The sequence below is a fragment of the Carassius carassius genome, chromosome 2, assembly GCF_963082965.1.
Source record: "Carassius carassius chromosome 2, fCarCar2.1, whole genome shotgun sequence".
NCBI classification, from domain to species: Eukaryota; Metazoa; Chordata; class Actinopteri; order Cypriniformes; family Cyprinidae; genus Carassius; species Carassius carassius.
The window spans coordinates 6,594,767-6,611,115 of NC_081756.1; the positions used below are offsets into that span (position 1 = coordinate 6,594,767).

Below are 16,349 nucleotides of genomic sequence, written 5' to 3' on the forward strand. Positions count from 1 at the left end.
TTTGTCCTTGCTGGAAACAAATATGAATTTCTTGAAAAAAAAAATTGTTAGACAATTGAATAGACAAAAAAAGTATAGCTTTAGAAGTCAATATATTGTTTGTTTTATTTTCACTATTTTATACAGTTTTTTTAATATATAATTAACATACTAATGTCAAATTGACAATCCTGATAAAATGAATTTGTGGTATAATGATCTGAATAAGAACTAAAGGAAATGAGTTTGAACTTTTAAAAAATCTACTCAATTAATGCTGCATGTATCACTGATATTTATATATTTTTATGTTCAAAATCAATAGGCCTACTACAGATCAATCTCTGCATGAAGTCACAGAATAAAAGGCAAGTGAAAAGTTATTAATCTATATAACTCTGGTGTCAAAAGGCTAAACTCCTGATGGACGCTTAATGAACTTCATCCTTTGGGGTTCTTTATTCTTTAACTCGGTCATATATGCAAATATCCTACAGAAATACATGTCCAGTTCAATATTGTAGTGGATGATGGGAGTTGACACATGAGTCACATGCTATTCTTCATTGAAAACATTTATTAAAGTGAAGTGACATTCAGCCAAGTATGGTGACACATACTCAGAATTTGTGCTCTGCATTTAACCCATCCGGAGTGCACACACACAGAGCAGTGAACACACACACACACACACTGTGAGCACACACCCCGAGCAGTGGGCAGCCATTTATGCTGCGGCACCCGGGGAGCAGTTGGGGGTTCGATGCCTTGCTCAAGGGCATCTAAGTCGTGGTATTGAGGATGGAGAGAGAACTGTACATGCACTCCCCCCACCCACAGTTCCTGCCGGCCCGGGACTCGAACTCACAACCCTTCGATTGGGAGTCCGACTCTCTAACCATTAGGCCACGACTTCCCCTTCCCCCTTCCTCTATCTAATAATTCTTCTAATTATTACAGGCCTAAATTTTGTTTCAATGAGCTGGTACTGAGATCAATGTTTACCTAAAACCCATAAAGACATTTTAACATAAAACGTCAATTTTAGTCAGGTAATCTGACGCAAATGGATTGAAATAATCTTGATTGACAGGAGAGACACCATGGACACAGCAACAGAAACGTCAACAAACTCTGCGGTCATGAGGTGAGTTTCTGCTCGATGTTTTTAGAAATTTTTATAAATAAATAACACATTTTTATTTTATATTTTGTAGAGGTTGTGGTATTAATAACCCACATTAATTCATCTAAAAATTATAACTCATAGCATTTGTTTATTTCTAGTGTTAGTCGGTCGGCTGTTTCCGGATCGTTGACTCGGCGGGTTCGTGCATTTCCGCCGGAGAGCGACTTGTTTCACGCGGCCGCCTGCGGAGCACCTGAGTGGTTGAGTTCGGCTCTGAAGAGTGCGCGCAAACCACTGCACACTGACAAACGCGTGCGTGCTTTATACACTCACACACAATGCACTATTATTAATTCAGCTCCAACCGCTTAACATTAGACATTAAAGAGCAAACACTTACATTGACTGACGGTTCAGCTGTCAGTGCTGATGACGTCAGCTGGGTCTCCTTTTTTGTCTGTCATTCCTCATTTTCAGTGAAATGTTTACTGCTAATACAAATATCATGCAAAACTTATAAGCAGTGGATAAATATTACATTAATAATCATAAAGTACGTACATAAGTTTATTTTAAAATAATATGCAGTAACACATGATCCGGAGCTTTTTAAACTACATTTATCTTGCAATTTTACATTGTACGTTACACTGGTATTCTTGATTAATCTTTAGTTTTGATTCACGGCTAAGCAGATTTGAAGACTTCAATGAGTGACCATGAGTTAAATAAAGATAAAGCATATATTATAAGGCATAACTGTTAATATTTATTAAATAATTTCACATCCATTGAATGCAATGATCTACCCCCAAACCAGATATTTCTCACTTTAAAAAGATTTCTGCCATGTTTTACATAACTGTAAAGTAAAAAGACTATTAGAGCTTAGAACATTATAGCCAAGTATATCTCGATTGGTAACCTCAGTTGAAGCGAAAAGTAATTTTGGATGGCATTTTGATAAAAGATCATGAAAACAATATGAAACTATGTGTGTGTGTGTGGGTCAGGGTCTCAGTGTGCTTCATATAGCAGCTCTACATGGACATCTGGACTGTATGGAGCTGCTGCTGGACGCCGGTGGTCCTGTGGATGTGAATAGCAGTTGTCCTCATGGACGCAGACCTGTACATATGGTGCTGAGTGCCCAGAGCCGACCCAACACACACGCCTGCCTCATTTACCTGCTGGAACATGGAGCCCAGATCAATGTGTATGAACCCCTAATCATTAAGATATTTAAACACAGATATGTGTATTAAAATGCAGATTACTTTGTTTCTTACATTAAAGTCAGCATGAAACAATATGTAGCCTACAACCAATTGTAGTTATTTTGAAGTGAAACTGGATATTTAATAAGGAATAAAATAGGTGGGACTTTGCTTTACCTTCCAGGTTTCGATTGGATTAGGAAAGGTTTGCGGGGGATATATATATATATATATATATATATATATATATATATATATAAAAAATGCATGGACAATTTGTGCGAAATTACATTAAGATAGATTAGTCAAAAAGGCAAGTAATTTCTTTAAGGTTGAGCAAGCTATTATATTTTTGATTTGATTTGATTTTATTTTTATGACATTGTTTTATTTTTCATTCTCAATTCACTGTTTTTTTTTGTTGTTGTTGTTGTTTTGTATTTTCAATTCACTGAAGAATTGTCCAAAATTAGACAAGGATATAGTTAAATTCATCTGAAAAGGCAAGTAATTATCAAGTTAGAGCAAGTTATTATATCTTGATCAAAGATTTTAAAACAATATTGAATAAAAAATAAAAAATATATATTTTATTTTTTTATTTTAATATATGCATTGATGAATTGTGCAAAGGACTGGAAACAGCCGAAAAGAAAAGTCATTTCTTTTTAAGGTTAAGCAAGTTATTGTATTTTGATCGAAAATTATTAAAACAATTATTCAAATTACTTTTATGTCTTTTGTTTTATTGATTGATTGATTTTTGCACTAACATACAAACATGCACTAAAGAATAGAATTATTATTAATTTATTAAATTACCAGACATAATTTATTAGAAACTGAACTCAAATTTCCAGTGGATGAAAAGCAAGCATATGGATTCATTGTCAGCATAATCACGATTTTACTTAAGTTTCCATGGTGTCTTCTGTCTAGTAAAACTGTTTCAGCATCTTCAGTGTATATCCTCAGCTCCACAGATGAAGGACTCACTCCGCTGCATCTGGCCGCTGCTGAAGGTCTGACTGACTGTACAGAGACACTAGTGAGAAACGGGGCAGACTTACTCACTCAAGACAAGAGGGGTCACACACCCCTCGACCTCTCAAGGATCTGGGGCCACAGGCTCACTGCAAGGTATCGGTGTAACATTGCACATGGGCAAAAGCTGATAGCATGAAGTCTGATATGCAAATCAACATGTTTTTGTGCAAAAGGTTTCTGAAAGATGCCATGTGGCGAAAAAACAAACAGCAGGGGATCAAGAAAAGCAAACAGATACAGGATCTCAGGCAGATCCAGTGTTGCAGTGTGCTGGATCTACCTCACTTGGGTCGCTCCCTAAAACCAAACGCCTCGCCCTGGACTGAGGTGACCATGCACCTGGCCGAGGAGCTGAAGCCTGGACACTATTAGGCACATTACACAATTAGAAAAAAAAGATACATAAACTGTGACTGGTATGTACTTTTAATATACTAATATGCAGTCTTTAGGCGTTAATAAGTTACAAAGTTGTACCCTTTTCAAAGGTACCGCCCCAGTGTTTTTTATCATCTATAGACACCAAAGTCATGTTCTCAATAGTCTTGCAACCTTCTGATTGACAGTATAAGGTCTGGACTCCATCGTAGCTTTCACTGGCTAAGAACCGCCCAAGAGGTGTCTGACTGTTATTTAAAGCAACCAATCATGTTTAGGGGCGTGAAAAATTAAATTGTAAAATCGCTGTCATTTTTAACAGAATTGAATACTTTAAATTGCAGTTAAGACATTTTTAAAGTTGCCAAAGGAAATGAAATGAAAATGTGAAATGGAAAGGTTTGAAAAGGTTTGAAATGAATGCTATTCTTTTGAACTTTCTGTTCAGGAAAGAAAATAAAATGTTTTGAAGTGAAGTGACATTCAGCCAAGTATGGTGACCCATACTCAGAATTTGTGCTCTGCATTTAACCCATCCGAAATGCACACACACAGAGCAGTGAACACACACACACACTGTGAACACACACCCGGAGCAGTGGGCAGCCATTTATGCTGCGGCGGCCGGGGAGCAGTTGAGGGTTCGATGCCTTGCTCAAGGGCACCTAAGTTGTGGTATTGAGGGTGGAGAGAGAACTGTACATGCACTCCCCCCACCCACAATTCCTGCCGGCCCGGGACTCGAACTCACAACCTTTCGATTGGGAGTCCGACTCTCTAACCATTAGGCCACGACTTCCCCATGTTTCCCACAAAAACATTGCACAGCAAAACATAGCATGTCAAAAATGACTGAACATGCTGTTTTCAGCATTAGAAATCAGAAATGTTTCTTGAGCAGAAAATCAGCATATTAGAATGATTTCTGAAGGATCATGTGACACTGAAGACTGGAGGAATGATGCTGAAAATTCAGCTTTGATCACAGGAATAAATCACATTTTAAAATACATTACAATAAAAGCAGTTATTTAAAATTTCCTGTATTTCTAATCAAATAAATGCAGCCGTGGTGAGAAGAAGAGACTCAAAAGCATTTAAAAAATCTTACCCACCACAAACTTTTAAACGGTAGTGTATAAACACTTCAGATAGTTATTGTTTTTATTTTCACACTAAAGCAGAAAATAAAATAGTGCGTTTGTCTGAAATTATGGTGTAGATAACACAGGAAGCAATGAAAAAAAAAAGGACCTCGAATCAAAAACTGTATGTCTATGGCTCTGACACATTCGTGACAGATTTTGTGAGATTCAGCGAGAGTCGAATGCTTTTCCAAAACATTTCAAATCTGAGCAAAGGCTAACATTTTTGGAGTAGCTTTTAACTGCAACATGCCTCTGCATGCACATCATATATGTGTGAAAACTGGAGTAGAAAACATGCAAAAACATCTCTGAAAAGTTCCTCAATGCTGAACTATGTAGGTGTGAATGCGAATGCGGTTTGAAAGCTGGAGGTCGAAACCGTAGCGACCCGGGTCACCGCCCAAAACAGCTCTGCTGTCATCATCCGATCCCAGAGCACACTTGGCTTAATTTTTGAAATGCGAGAAAAGAGCTGCCCTTTTACACTGACCTAGAACCAGTTTTCTGTGTAGCCTCAGCCATTAAGAAACATGCCACAAAATAGTCTTATAACACCAGCAAAGGGCAACTTCCACCCTCCTAAGTGATTCGCTCCTGAAGCGAATGTGTGCTGACCTTTCCTCAACCTCGCACTCCAAGTGTTAGATCCCATCTGCCAAATACAGAGCAGTGCAAATGTGTCAGTACAGACCGTGTTTGAGTCATTCAGACATTTCATTAGAAACTCTTCACATACACCGCTTAATAAAATGAACAAAATCTGTATTTTGGTTAAAAAGCTATACTACACAACCCAGATTTAATCAAAAATTAAAATGAAACACATCATAGCTCTGCTTGGGGTGAATCCTGCAAAATGTGTTTATGAGGTCTGAAAAAAAAAAACATATAACGAAGCTTCTTTTATAAACAATTATCTACTTATTTTAATCCAGCTGGAAAAAATAGGCTTTTTAATTGATAAGCTCAATTGTTAAGACTTTTTGCAAAAAGATTTCCTGATAATTAAGCACATTAATTTGCTTTAATTGCGAACACTTTTAACATGAATATTTTTTATTACAAAAGGAAATTTATATATATAAAAAAGGACAATTATTACACAAACCAAAAAAACAAAAACAAAACAATGCTCTATTTGTTAAATCCAAATTATTCTAAAAAAAGCTTTCATTCTTAATGCAAGATTTTCTTTTAGGTGATTTTGGGCTGAAATGTGACCTATGTTTCTGAGATTTACCCACGATGCATCAGATCCTTATTTGTGCATGACAATGTTTACCTTTCAAAAATTCATACAACTGAATTTTATTATACTTCTGTACAGCACACAAATTAAGCATGGCCAACACTATGGCTCTCATGACTGCAGTATTTAAAGCACCACCAGCTGATATAAAACGGATTTATAAATCAACACAAACAATCCTTACTGAAACTGGCTCATCATCAGGTTATTAAAAATGACTTGCTTGAAGTCTAACCTTAAACAAATTCATGTAGTGTAAGATGTGACGAAGAGTGAGTGAACCAAACACTGGATTAAGGGTAAAAGATTTCTTTAAAATGTGAGCAAAAAATCCAGACACATCAATTCATTCATGAGCGAACTGGCTTTCGAAGTGATGCGCTTAGAAGAAAATCAGCAGCAGCCTCTAGAGAAGCCGAAGCCCCTTCCACAATCATCCACGTACAGTCAAAAGATCAAGCCTTTATGATTGAAAGACTTCTCTTATCCTTTCATGTCTTTAGATGCCTAAGAAGAAATTAGCTGGCAACTCTGGACATGAAACAACAAACATAAGTTCATTTTTTCAGGTTTATGTGCGTTTGTTCTGATCTGGTCCTCTCCCTCAGCTACAGATTCAATCTCATGATCATCGTTTCTCCCACAAAAACAAGCGGTCCACTGAAAGGGGCTGGTGGCCTGAACAAACCCTCCCAAACCCCTCCGCCTGAAGCGCTTCATCAGTACATCTTCTGTCGGCTTGGCAAAACGGCCTCCTTCAGGAAGGAGAAGACGAGCAGGATGCCCGAGCGCTTGCCCCGCTTGCCTTTAGTGAAGTAATTTGACACCACATCATCTGAGAAAAGCACAGGTACAGGAAATAACGAACAGGAATTAAATAGACATAAGAAGTGGGTGATCAGTAAAGAAAACATTCTGATGATGTCACATTGTAATGAAATCCCATTTATTTTTGATGGCATGTAAATTACAACAGAATGTATTTATTTGTAATATTTTATTAATTATACAAAAAAATGCTTTATTTAAAAACGTATTTTAATACAATCTATTCGTATTATTTTTATTTAATCACAAAAATGTTCAAAATAAAATGTTCAAAGTAAAATGCCTACTGAATGTTTTTACAGGTATATATATATATATATATATATATATATATATATATATTATAAAATGATTATTTTTATTTTGGATTATTTAAATTTAAGTCTACTGTAAAACAATGCTCAAAGTAAAATTAATATTTGATTATTTTTGAAGGCAAATGTTTTCAAAAAAATATTTTAATAAATTATCTTTATTTTATTTGATATTTAATGTAATAAGACTTAATTAATTGATACTTAAACAATGTTCCAAGTAAATTGCATATTTAAATATTTTCTGAAGGTATGAATTACAGAAAAAAATATATATATTTTTAATAAAATATAAAAAATATAATATATACTATAAGGCATGGGCGAGACTAGCCCCTTTTTAGTGGTGCTGAAGCACCCCTAAAAAGGAGCTCAGCACCCCTAAAACTTGGAGTAATGTTAATGTAGAGTATGTTGTTAATCTAAAATTTTTGTTCGTCTTTTACACGGTTAAATAATGTCCAAAACACACTCCGTAGTTTGTGGTTTAAAATGTATGTGTTAAGGAGGAAAATGAAAACATCCCCCCATAGCAAATGGTGTCATCCTCTTCTCCTCTGTACCTGCACCGCTCAGCACGACCGTCATCCAGCGCGAAACACACGCAGAGTGAGAACCCGTGATGTAGTGTTGTGATCGGTTGTGATGCACCTAAGTTCCGATACCATATCGGTGAATACTGGAGTCAGTATCCTGAATCACCATGGTGGTACATCTATAATAAGTGTTTATTTTCGGACTATTTTAGTCCGGCGGGTCGCCGCCGCTGTGGAGTAGCACAGGACCTGGGTGACTCGTCCATAGTCATAAACGGAGAGAAGTAACGCCGGTTACAATGTTCTTCCGCAAGACGCATGCAGTTCTGTTTATTAACTGCTAGAGCGTGAAACAAAAACAGAAGCGCGACAAATAAACTGCGAACCTGTGTAGTGCGTACGTGTGTCTCTGTTGTTAAAGTTTATCGTTAATTTAATACTCGGGAGTCATGTAAACATGACGTCACGTGCGTCTTTTCTCGTCAGTCGTCATGGAAACATGAAGCCCTGGCGTTTTGAGTGAAAACAAACGACGTATCACTGAAAACACTCACTGTGGCTTTTTAAAAGAATTGTTATTAATTCCTAGATTTATATCTGTTATTTTTCAGTTGTGGCTGACAATCAAACTAGACAATAAAAGAAAGTTTCATGTTTTTCTTTTGCTGTATTTATTCATTCATCACACACACAGGATTTAACCTGAACCAGGCTTAACTCCTGAACTCCTATCATTACTCTCTCTCTCTCTCTCTCTCTCTCTCTCTCTCTCTGTGTGTGTGTGTGGCAGTGAGCAATGGACATAGGACAATTCTTTAAAAGAAAAAAGACAGATTCAGGTGAGAGACTAGGGACAGTCCATAATGACATTTTTTTTCTTCTGCTGAAAAGAGTTAAGTTAAAGTAACAGATAATGCTAACCCGCTGCTGTTGTATCAAATTACTTATCTAGGCAATGGTCCCCTGCTTTTATTTTTTATTTATTTATTTCAAACTCACAAGCTTCTCTTGTGAAAGGAATTTGTCATTTAAAAAAGTTTCTAAGCCCAATAACAATAATAATAATAATAAAGACATTTAAAATGACTCTTGATATGAAGCTTGTTTTATTATTATTTATTGATGACATATTGGTTTATGAAAGTTCAGACAGGCGTGCATCCAGATATGTTAGAGATGGCCATTTGTAAATAATTTACAGAAGATGAATTACATTTTGTTGTCCAAGTACCTGTTACTTTGTTCAATGACAATAAAGTTGAATCTAATGTAACCAATCTGATGACTGTTGATACAAAAGGAGGCACATGGAGTTAACGGTCAGGAAAACCAACTGAGTGAAGACGGTTTTGTGTTTGTTACAGAGGGCTGTCTGTGTGAACTCTCACAATTAAGCTGTTGTTTTGAAAAGGTCTCAAAAAAAAAGAAAAGAAAATCTGGATTTTAGAGTTAGTTGAATCAATGTTAAAATTATAAAGTTATTTTTCAATAGACATATTTTTTGTTTTCGTGTGAAAAGAGGGTGGGTGGAGGCATTGGGGCTCATTGGGTGCTCAGCACCCCTAAAGCTCTGACCCTAGAATCGCCCCTGCTATAAGGCATTAGATAATGCCATTAAATTTGTTATATTATGCCTTATGTATTAAACTATGTTATCTATTCTCCTAAGCAAACTTTGCCCACTTTTTAACATTTTGGACATATCCAAATATAATTTATTCAATCATATTACTTTTCACACAGATTTCTACCATTTTAATGTATGTACCGGAATATCATCAGCCATGGAAGCACAGTATATCAGGACAGTTCAAGAATAGGAATATAGTTAAAGTTATAGTTTAAAACAGACTGTATGAAAACACAGTTTGCTTTGTCACTCACCTCCCTGCTGCATAGTGGATGGAAGAAAATTCTCTCCAGCAGAGAGGGAAACGAAGAAAGAGAATGGAGTCACCCACAGACATACAGTGAAGTACGCTAGAACCTGAAAACACACACACACACACACACATTAGTCTGAACTCCATCCTACAGTAAGCTCTGATATCACTTAAGCAGAGTTTTTGTGGTTTAAGTCTTTAAAATGAAAAAGATCCAACCTCAGAGAAAGGATAGTACTCCTCCGCGAAATACTGGAAGGCCATATAGTGGTTCAACACAACCAGTACTGCACAAGAGAGCAAAGACACAGATGAGAGGAGAACACAAGCACACAGATCATGGTAAAACATGTCTCCTAAGAGGCTCTTCATCACGCACCACACGACAGAATGAAGTTTGGCGAGGTCAGCATGATATATGGAAACGTCTGCAGTAGACCGAAGTAAACCAGGTTGGTGAAGAGACCCACTCCGATCATGAGCGTGGGGAAACCCTCGAACAGATAGAGTCCCACCAGCACCGCTGTGGAGAACTGAGAGATGAGAGAACGAGTTAAGATGAAACATATGTAACCTGACATCACAAAGAGCGTGCAATACTGTCTAAAGTGTACTGTTGGAGAAGACGTTGTGCTGGTATACTCACCATAATCATATATTTAATAATGCGGCTGGTGGCGACGGTGTACTCCTCGATTAACTCTGCCAGATAATACAGGCCTGCAGCTGAGAAGACAAAACTACACACTTACACAAACAGACTGTACAAGACAACACTTTACTTAAAGCCTTGATGTATGATGCATCATAAAAAGATTCATAATAAACATTTCTTCTTTTCATAAATAACTGTAACTGAAATTAAAATGCATTATTATATTTGCAGATTCCTTGTTACATCTGAAACCGGTTGTCTATTTGCATTATACCTGCTAAAGTGTATAAAGTGTATAATGTGTATAATGTGTTATAACAGTGCTTACAAGTATTCATGGGATCCTAGAGTGCATTATAAGGTGCATTACAAGGCATAATTAATACATTAAAAAACTTTTGTAATGCATTCTATCTATCTATCTATCTATCTATCTATCTATCTATCTATCCTTAGAGTATAGTTGTAAACATACAGGTACACACAACTTCTGGTTTGTCAGGTTGCCATATTCTCAGTCACCATTATAATTACATCTGCATATGGGGACAGAGACATTTGTAATGTTTCTTTTTACGACAATGGCAACATTCAGCATGTGCCAACCACACTTTGCCGCAAAAAATAGTTAAATTAGCCATCAAACATTTGCAATTAAGACAACTGAGAGATGTGACTTGTCCCTAAAGATTGTGATTAAAACGGTCAGAGCGATTAGTAATCGATGCAGTCCTGTATTCTGGAACACTACCATGTGAAACAGAAAAACAAGTGAAAGCCTGAAACACAATTAGCTTATTGATTATTATGATGATGACGATGATGATTTTAGGCAAAGATATGGGACTTATGTTTTGCTTTAGCTCAGCAAACTGTTCTACAACGGTATTTTTTTTTTACCATAGGCTACAATTAATTAATGAATTAATTAATAATAAACCGATATTTTATAGATAATAAGGCACAGGAGCTGTGGGGTTTCTTTGGTCGCGTCAGCAAAAGGGAGTTAGCGGCTAACACTGTGACAGAAAACTCACCGATAGCGAGAGTAACGAAACATATCTGCACCACCAGAGACAACCAGCTGAGTAAATAAATAAACCACATCTTTTTAAAAGGGATAGACGAATAAATACAGGACCGGTAAACAATAAAGGAAATGTGTGTCTGCTGCTAGGCTAACTTCTTCTTCTTCTTCTTCTTCTTCTTCTTCTTCTTGGCTTTACCCGGTGGCTGGCAAGCAGCGTGATTAGGAGCATTACCGCCACCTTCTGTGCCGGAGTCTGGAACAGAGCGTACTTATTAACCCTTTGAGCGGTACGGTACCACATACGGGATTTAGCACGTTTGGTGACGTCCAGGACTGCCAAATTCAAACTGTTTTCACTCAATGGCTAGCGCTGAGCCGGACAGAGACGTGCACTGCTCTTGTCATATAATCACAACTATACAGTGTTCTTAATCACATAATGCATATTTAGGTTTCATACATTTAAATACACATAAGTACTAGTAAAACAATACATTTATAGTTTGAAAAATACAAACATATGTCTATGGAAGCAACAATAACAATCCATTCAAATTACATTTTTTAAATGGGTTTTATTCATATCAGATACACATGGTGTAAGTAACTATGAAGTTAACTCTGTTCTTCACCCAGTTCACCTGCCACTTATTATTTGTATTTCTGGAGAAATTGATGAATTCACGTGCTGTAAATCCGACTGACAGGACTCTCTGCACTGCAGCACGAGCAAACATGGCGGCACCCATCTCACATTACAGATCACAATCAAGATCATTTAGAAAGGTTTCTAAACGTCCAAATATACTCATTTACACATATTTGTGAATCGGAATAACAGATTGTTCATGACCTTGCATGCAAATTTGTGAATATTTTAAATAAAAAAGGAAAAACGAAATAAAAGCGATCCATTTGTCATACAGTGTTTTCGTGGCTGCGGTGTGTCATGTGTTAAGAATATTTTAAACTCACCACTGAAAAGGTTAATAAGGTCCTTTTAAATTAAATTGAAGAAAGCTTTACTATTTATTTTACTTGCTCATTGTAGCGCAGCTGAAAGGTGAGTTTGATGACAAACAGCGCCACTCAGGCTGGAGGCAGTATTAACCCTTAAACAAACAAAAAAAACTGTCTAAATTACAGCTATGCACACTGTGGACATTTTCTCAACTAATTTCATTTATAAATGAAATAAAATAAAAGTATGAGAATTATGTAGTAATTATAAAAATATTTATTATTAATAATAATAATAAAATATGTCTACACAGATTTCAGCTCTGCTCACTGTGGGGAATTTTTGAACTAATTAGGTACAATGAAAAAAAAAAGTAAATTAAATTATAACATTAAATAAACATATGTCTAGGTTCCAGGTCTGCTAATGCACAAATTATAAATCAAATAAAAACAAATCAAATATGTCTAAATAGATTTCAGCTCTACTAATGCACCAGTTAGGTGCATTTATTAAAATAAATCAATAAATAAACAAATACATTTAAATCAAACTTTTTCATGAGAAACGAATTCAGTCAAGGGTAGTATAGATAGACAGGAAGACAGACGTTCAGAAATAAATGGGCTTTCCAAAGACTTCACACATTTGGATTTTTTTCTTCACTGTTTTGGTCATACATATTACATCCACATCTACACATCTCTTCACCTTCAACGTCACACACTCACACAGATGTACACACGCCTAAATTGGACACCTTTCAGTTACTGGGGAAAAACATGAATTCTTAATAGTGTTTGTTAGATTAAAAGCTCTCTTGGGTGAGAGGGATCCTTACAGAATGAAATGCGTTTTAAAAGGAGAAAGGCAAAAGTGAGCGAGAGTGGAAAATAATTGTACTCTATTTAAAATGGTTTTATCAAAGAATAGGAGTGTGGAGGTGTTAGGAGAAAAGGCTGCCCTTTTCATTCCAGGTGTTTCTAGATGGACGGATAAACTCACCTAAAGGTTTTGACACTGACAGCTTATACAGCGACTTAGAAATATATTCTGAAACTTACCTAATACTTACCTATTTTTTTTTTTTTTTTTTTTTTTTAATCAGCAGTATTTGCAAGAGATGGCCAGTTTTTACTTTGTGGGTTAGAACTCCTCAGTTATTATTGTGGGTAGTATTACAACCCGAATTCCGGAAAAGTTGGGACGTTTTTTAAATTTTAATAAAATGAAAACTAAAAGACTTTCAAATCACATGAGCCAATATTTTATTCACAATAGAACATAGATAACATAGCAAATGTTTAAACTGAGAAAGTTTACATTTTTATGCACAAAATGAGCTCATTTCTATTTTGATTTCTGCTACAGGTCTCAAAATAGTTGGGACGGGGCATGTTTACCATGGTGTAGCATCTCCTTTTCTTTTCAAAACCGTTTGAAGACGTCTGGGCATTGAGGCTATGAGTTGCTGGAGTTTTGCTGTTGGAATTTGGTCCCATTCTTGCCTTATATAGATTTCCAGCTGCTAAAGAGTTCGTGGTCATCTTTGACGTATTTTTCGTTTAATGATGCGCCAAATGTTCTCTATAGGTGAAAGATCTGGACTGCAGGTAGGCCAGGTTAGCACCCGGACTCTTCTACGACGAAGCCATGCTGTTGTTATAGCTGCAGTATGTGGTTTTGCATTGTCCTGCTGAAATAAACAAGGCCTTCCCTGAAATAGACGTTGTTTGGAGGGAAGCATATGTTGCTCTAAAACCTTTATATACCTTTCAGCATTCACAGAGCCTTCCAAAACATGCAAGCTGCCCATACCGTATGCACTTATGCACCCCCATACCATCAGAGATGCTGGCTTTTGAACTGAACGCTGATAACATGCTGGAAGGTCTCCCTCCTCTTTAGCCCGGAGGACACGGCGTCCGTGATTTCCAACAAGAATGTCAAATTTGGACTCGTCTGACCATAAAACACTATTCCACTTTGAAATAGTCCATTTTAAATTAGCCTTGGCCCACAGGACACGACGGCGCTTCTGGACCATGTTCACATATGGCTTCCTTTTTGCATGATAGAGCTTTAGTTGGCATCTGCTGATGGCACGGCGGATTGTGTTTACCGACATTGGTTTCTAAAAGTATTCCTGGGCCCATTTAGTAATGTCATTGACACAATCATGCCGATGAGTGATGCAGTGTCGTCTGAGAGCCCGAAGACCACGGGCATCCAATAAAGGTCTCCGGCCTTGTCCCTTACGCACAGAGATTTCTCCAGTTTCTCTGAATCTTTTGATGATGTTATGCACTGTAGATGATGAGATTTGCAAAGCCTTTGCAATTTGACGTTGAGGAACATTGTTTTTAAAGTTTTCCACAATTTTTTTACGCAGTCTTTCACAGATTGGAGAGCCTCTGCCCATCTTTACTTCTGAGAGACTCTGCTTCTCTAAGACAAAGCTTTTATAGCTAATCATGTTACAGACCTGATATCAATTAACTTAATTAATCACTAGATGTTCTCCCAGCTGAATCTTTTCAAAACTGCTTGCTTTTTTAGCCATTTGTTGCCCCCGTGCCAACTTTTTTGAGACCTGTAGCAGGCATTAAATTTTAAATGAGCTAATTAAGTGGATAAAAGTGTAAAATTTCTCAGTTTAAACATTTGCTACGTTATCTATGTTCTATTGTGAATAAAATATTGGCTCATGTGATTTGAAATTCCTTTAGTTTTCATTTTATTAAAATTTAAAAAACATCCCAACTTTTCCGGAATTCGGGTTGTATTACGCTGGAAAGCATGTCTGGAGAATGGCAAAAAAAGATTTTTTGACAGTCTCCACATCAGTAATCCCAAACACAGTCAAATTTACAAGGTTGCAGGTAAAAATAAATGATAAGATGGACTTGATAACATTGAGTCGATTTCAATCCCAATGAGATTCAGATCAGACATTATTCTATGCTAAAAAAAATAAATGGCATGGTATCTTTAAGTCTTTTAGGTTAAGATCAGCTTTACACAATTTTGCATTAGTGTTGCAAGAGAGGGACAATTTCTATTTATGATCGCAGGTGAAAACATGTGAAAGCATGTTCCAAATCAAAAAATTCCAAACTGAGTCAAATTAAAAAGGTCAAAATGACAAGATGGACTTCACTATTGAGCCAAACCCTTACTCTCAATCCAAATTAGATTCTTTGGTATTATTTTAACATTGCTGTACAAACCCGAACAACAGATTTTCCAAGAATAATGCATAATCACATCTGATATTTTCTAAAGTTATGTTTTTTTTTTTTTTTTACATTTTCATTAACAAAAATGAATAGTTCTCTCAGAAAAAAAGGTACAAAAGTTGTCACTGGGGTTTCAAAAGGCACAACTTTGTACCTAAAGTGTACATATTAGTGTCTAAAAGGTACAAATGTGTACCTTTTGAAAAGGTAGTGCCCCAGTAACAGCTTTGGAACCTTTTTTTCTGATAATGCACTTTATGTGAAAAAAAAAACAGAAGTATTTGACCCACAAAGTATGTATTGCTAGAAGGCCAATTTTTTAATGTTTTGATTACAACTCCTCAGTTGTTATTGCAGGAAATTGACATTGAAACATGTGAGTGCATGTCTGGAGAATGGAACTTATTTTGCCAAATCAATAATCCCAAAAACAAGGTCGAAGCCTTGATCTCAGTCCAAATGGGTTTGGTATTGCATTAGCATTGCAATACAAATCTGAAAAACAAATTTACCAAGAATGACACACAATAAAACCAGAGCAGGGTGCAATGCTGGTTTTATGAATAAAGAACAATGTCACATTAAAATAATTTGAGTGTCAATGCTTTTAAAATGTCAATGTCGAATTTGTAATTCAGCAAAATGAGAGAACCGTAAGAAGTCAAGTCTTTTAATGAAGAATTCACACCTCAAAAGCACAAATATCCAACACAACAGCAAACGCAGACTGAGTGCGAAGAAAAGACAGACTGAGTA

General features: G+C 36.4%; 2 protein-coding genes across 2 annotated transcripts; one reads left to right on the forward strand and one right to left on the reverse strand.

The window, feature by feature from the left end:
* The first annotated feature begins 957 nt into the window (after positions 1-957).
* ankrd53 (ankyrin repeat domain 53) lies at positions 958-3,744 on the forward strand. The gene is made up of 5 exons (XM_059501715.1): positions 958-1,126; positions 1,267-1,420; positions 2,122-2,324; positions 3,301-3,465; positions 3,546-3,744. Exons 1-5 carry the CDS (start codon positions 1,083-1,085, stop codon positions 3,742-3,744), a joined length of 765 nt encoding a protein of 254 aa, XP_059357698.1. The 5' UTR covers positions 958-1,082.
* A 2,696-nt stretch (positions 3,745-6,440) lies between these two features.
* tex261 (testis expressed 261) lies at positions 6,441-11,560 on the reverse strand. Its single transcript, XM_059505927.1, has 6 exons — positions 11,401-11,560; positions 10,355-10,434; positions 10,088-10,241; positions 9,928-9,995; positions 9,710-9,812; positions 6,441-6,982 (listed from the first exon to the last, which is right to left on the reverse strand). The coding sequence occupies exons 1-6, from the start codon at positions 11,468-11,470 to the stop codon at positions 6,867-6,869; spliced, it is 591 nt and encodes a 196-aa protein (XP_059361910.1). The 5' UTR covers positions 11,471-11,560; the 3' UTR covers positions 6,441-6,866.
* Between the last annotated feature and the right edge of the window lie 4,789 nt (positions 11,561-16,349).

Excerpts from the sequence above, each read along its gene's own strand:
- ankrd53 (XM_059501715.1), top strand. The coding sequence starts at position 1,083 with ATGGACACAGCAACAGAAACGTCAACAAACTCTGCGGTCATGAG. Across the intron at positions 2,325-3,300 it reads CATGGAGCCCAGATCAATGT|CTCCACAGATGAAGGACTCA; the intron begins GTATGAACCCCT and ends GTATATCCTCAG. Across the intron at positions 3,466-3,545 it reads GGCCACAGGCTCACTGCAAG|GTTTCTGAAAGATGCCATGT; the intron begins GTATCGGTGTAA and ends TTTGTGCAAAAG.
- tex261 (XM_059505927.1), bottom strand. The coding sequence starts at position 11,470 with ATGTGGTTTATTTATTTACTCAGCTGGTTGTCTCTGGTGGTGCAGATA. Across the intron at positions 9,996-10,087 it reads AAACTTCATTCTGTCGTGTG|TACTGGTTGTGTTGAACCAC; the intron begins GTGCGTGATGAA and ends TCTCTTGTGCAG. Across the intron at positions 9,813-9,927 it reads AGTACTATCCTTTCTCTGAG|GTTCTAGCGTACTTCACTGT; the intron begins GTTGGATCTTTT and ends GTGTGTTTTCAG.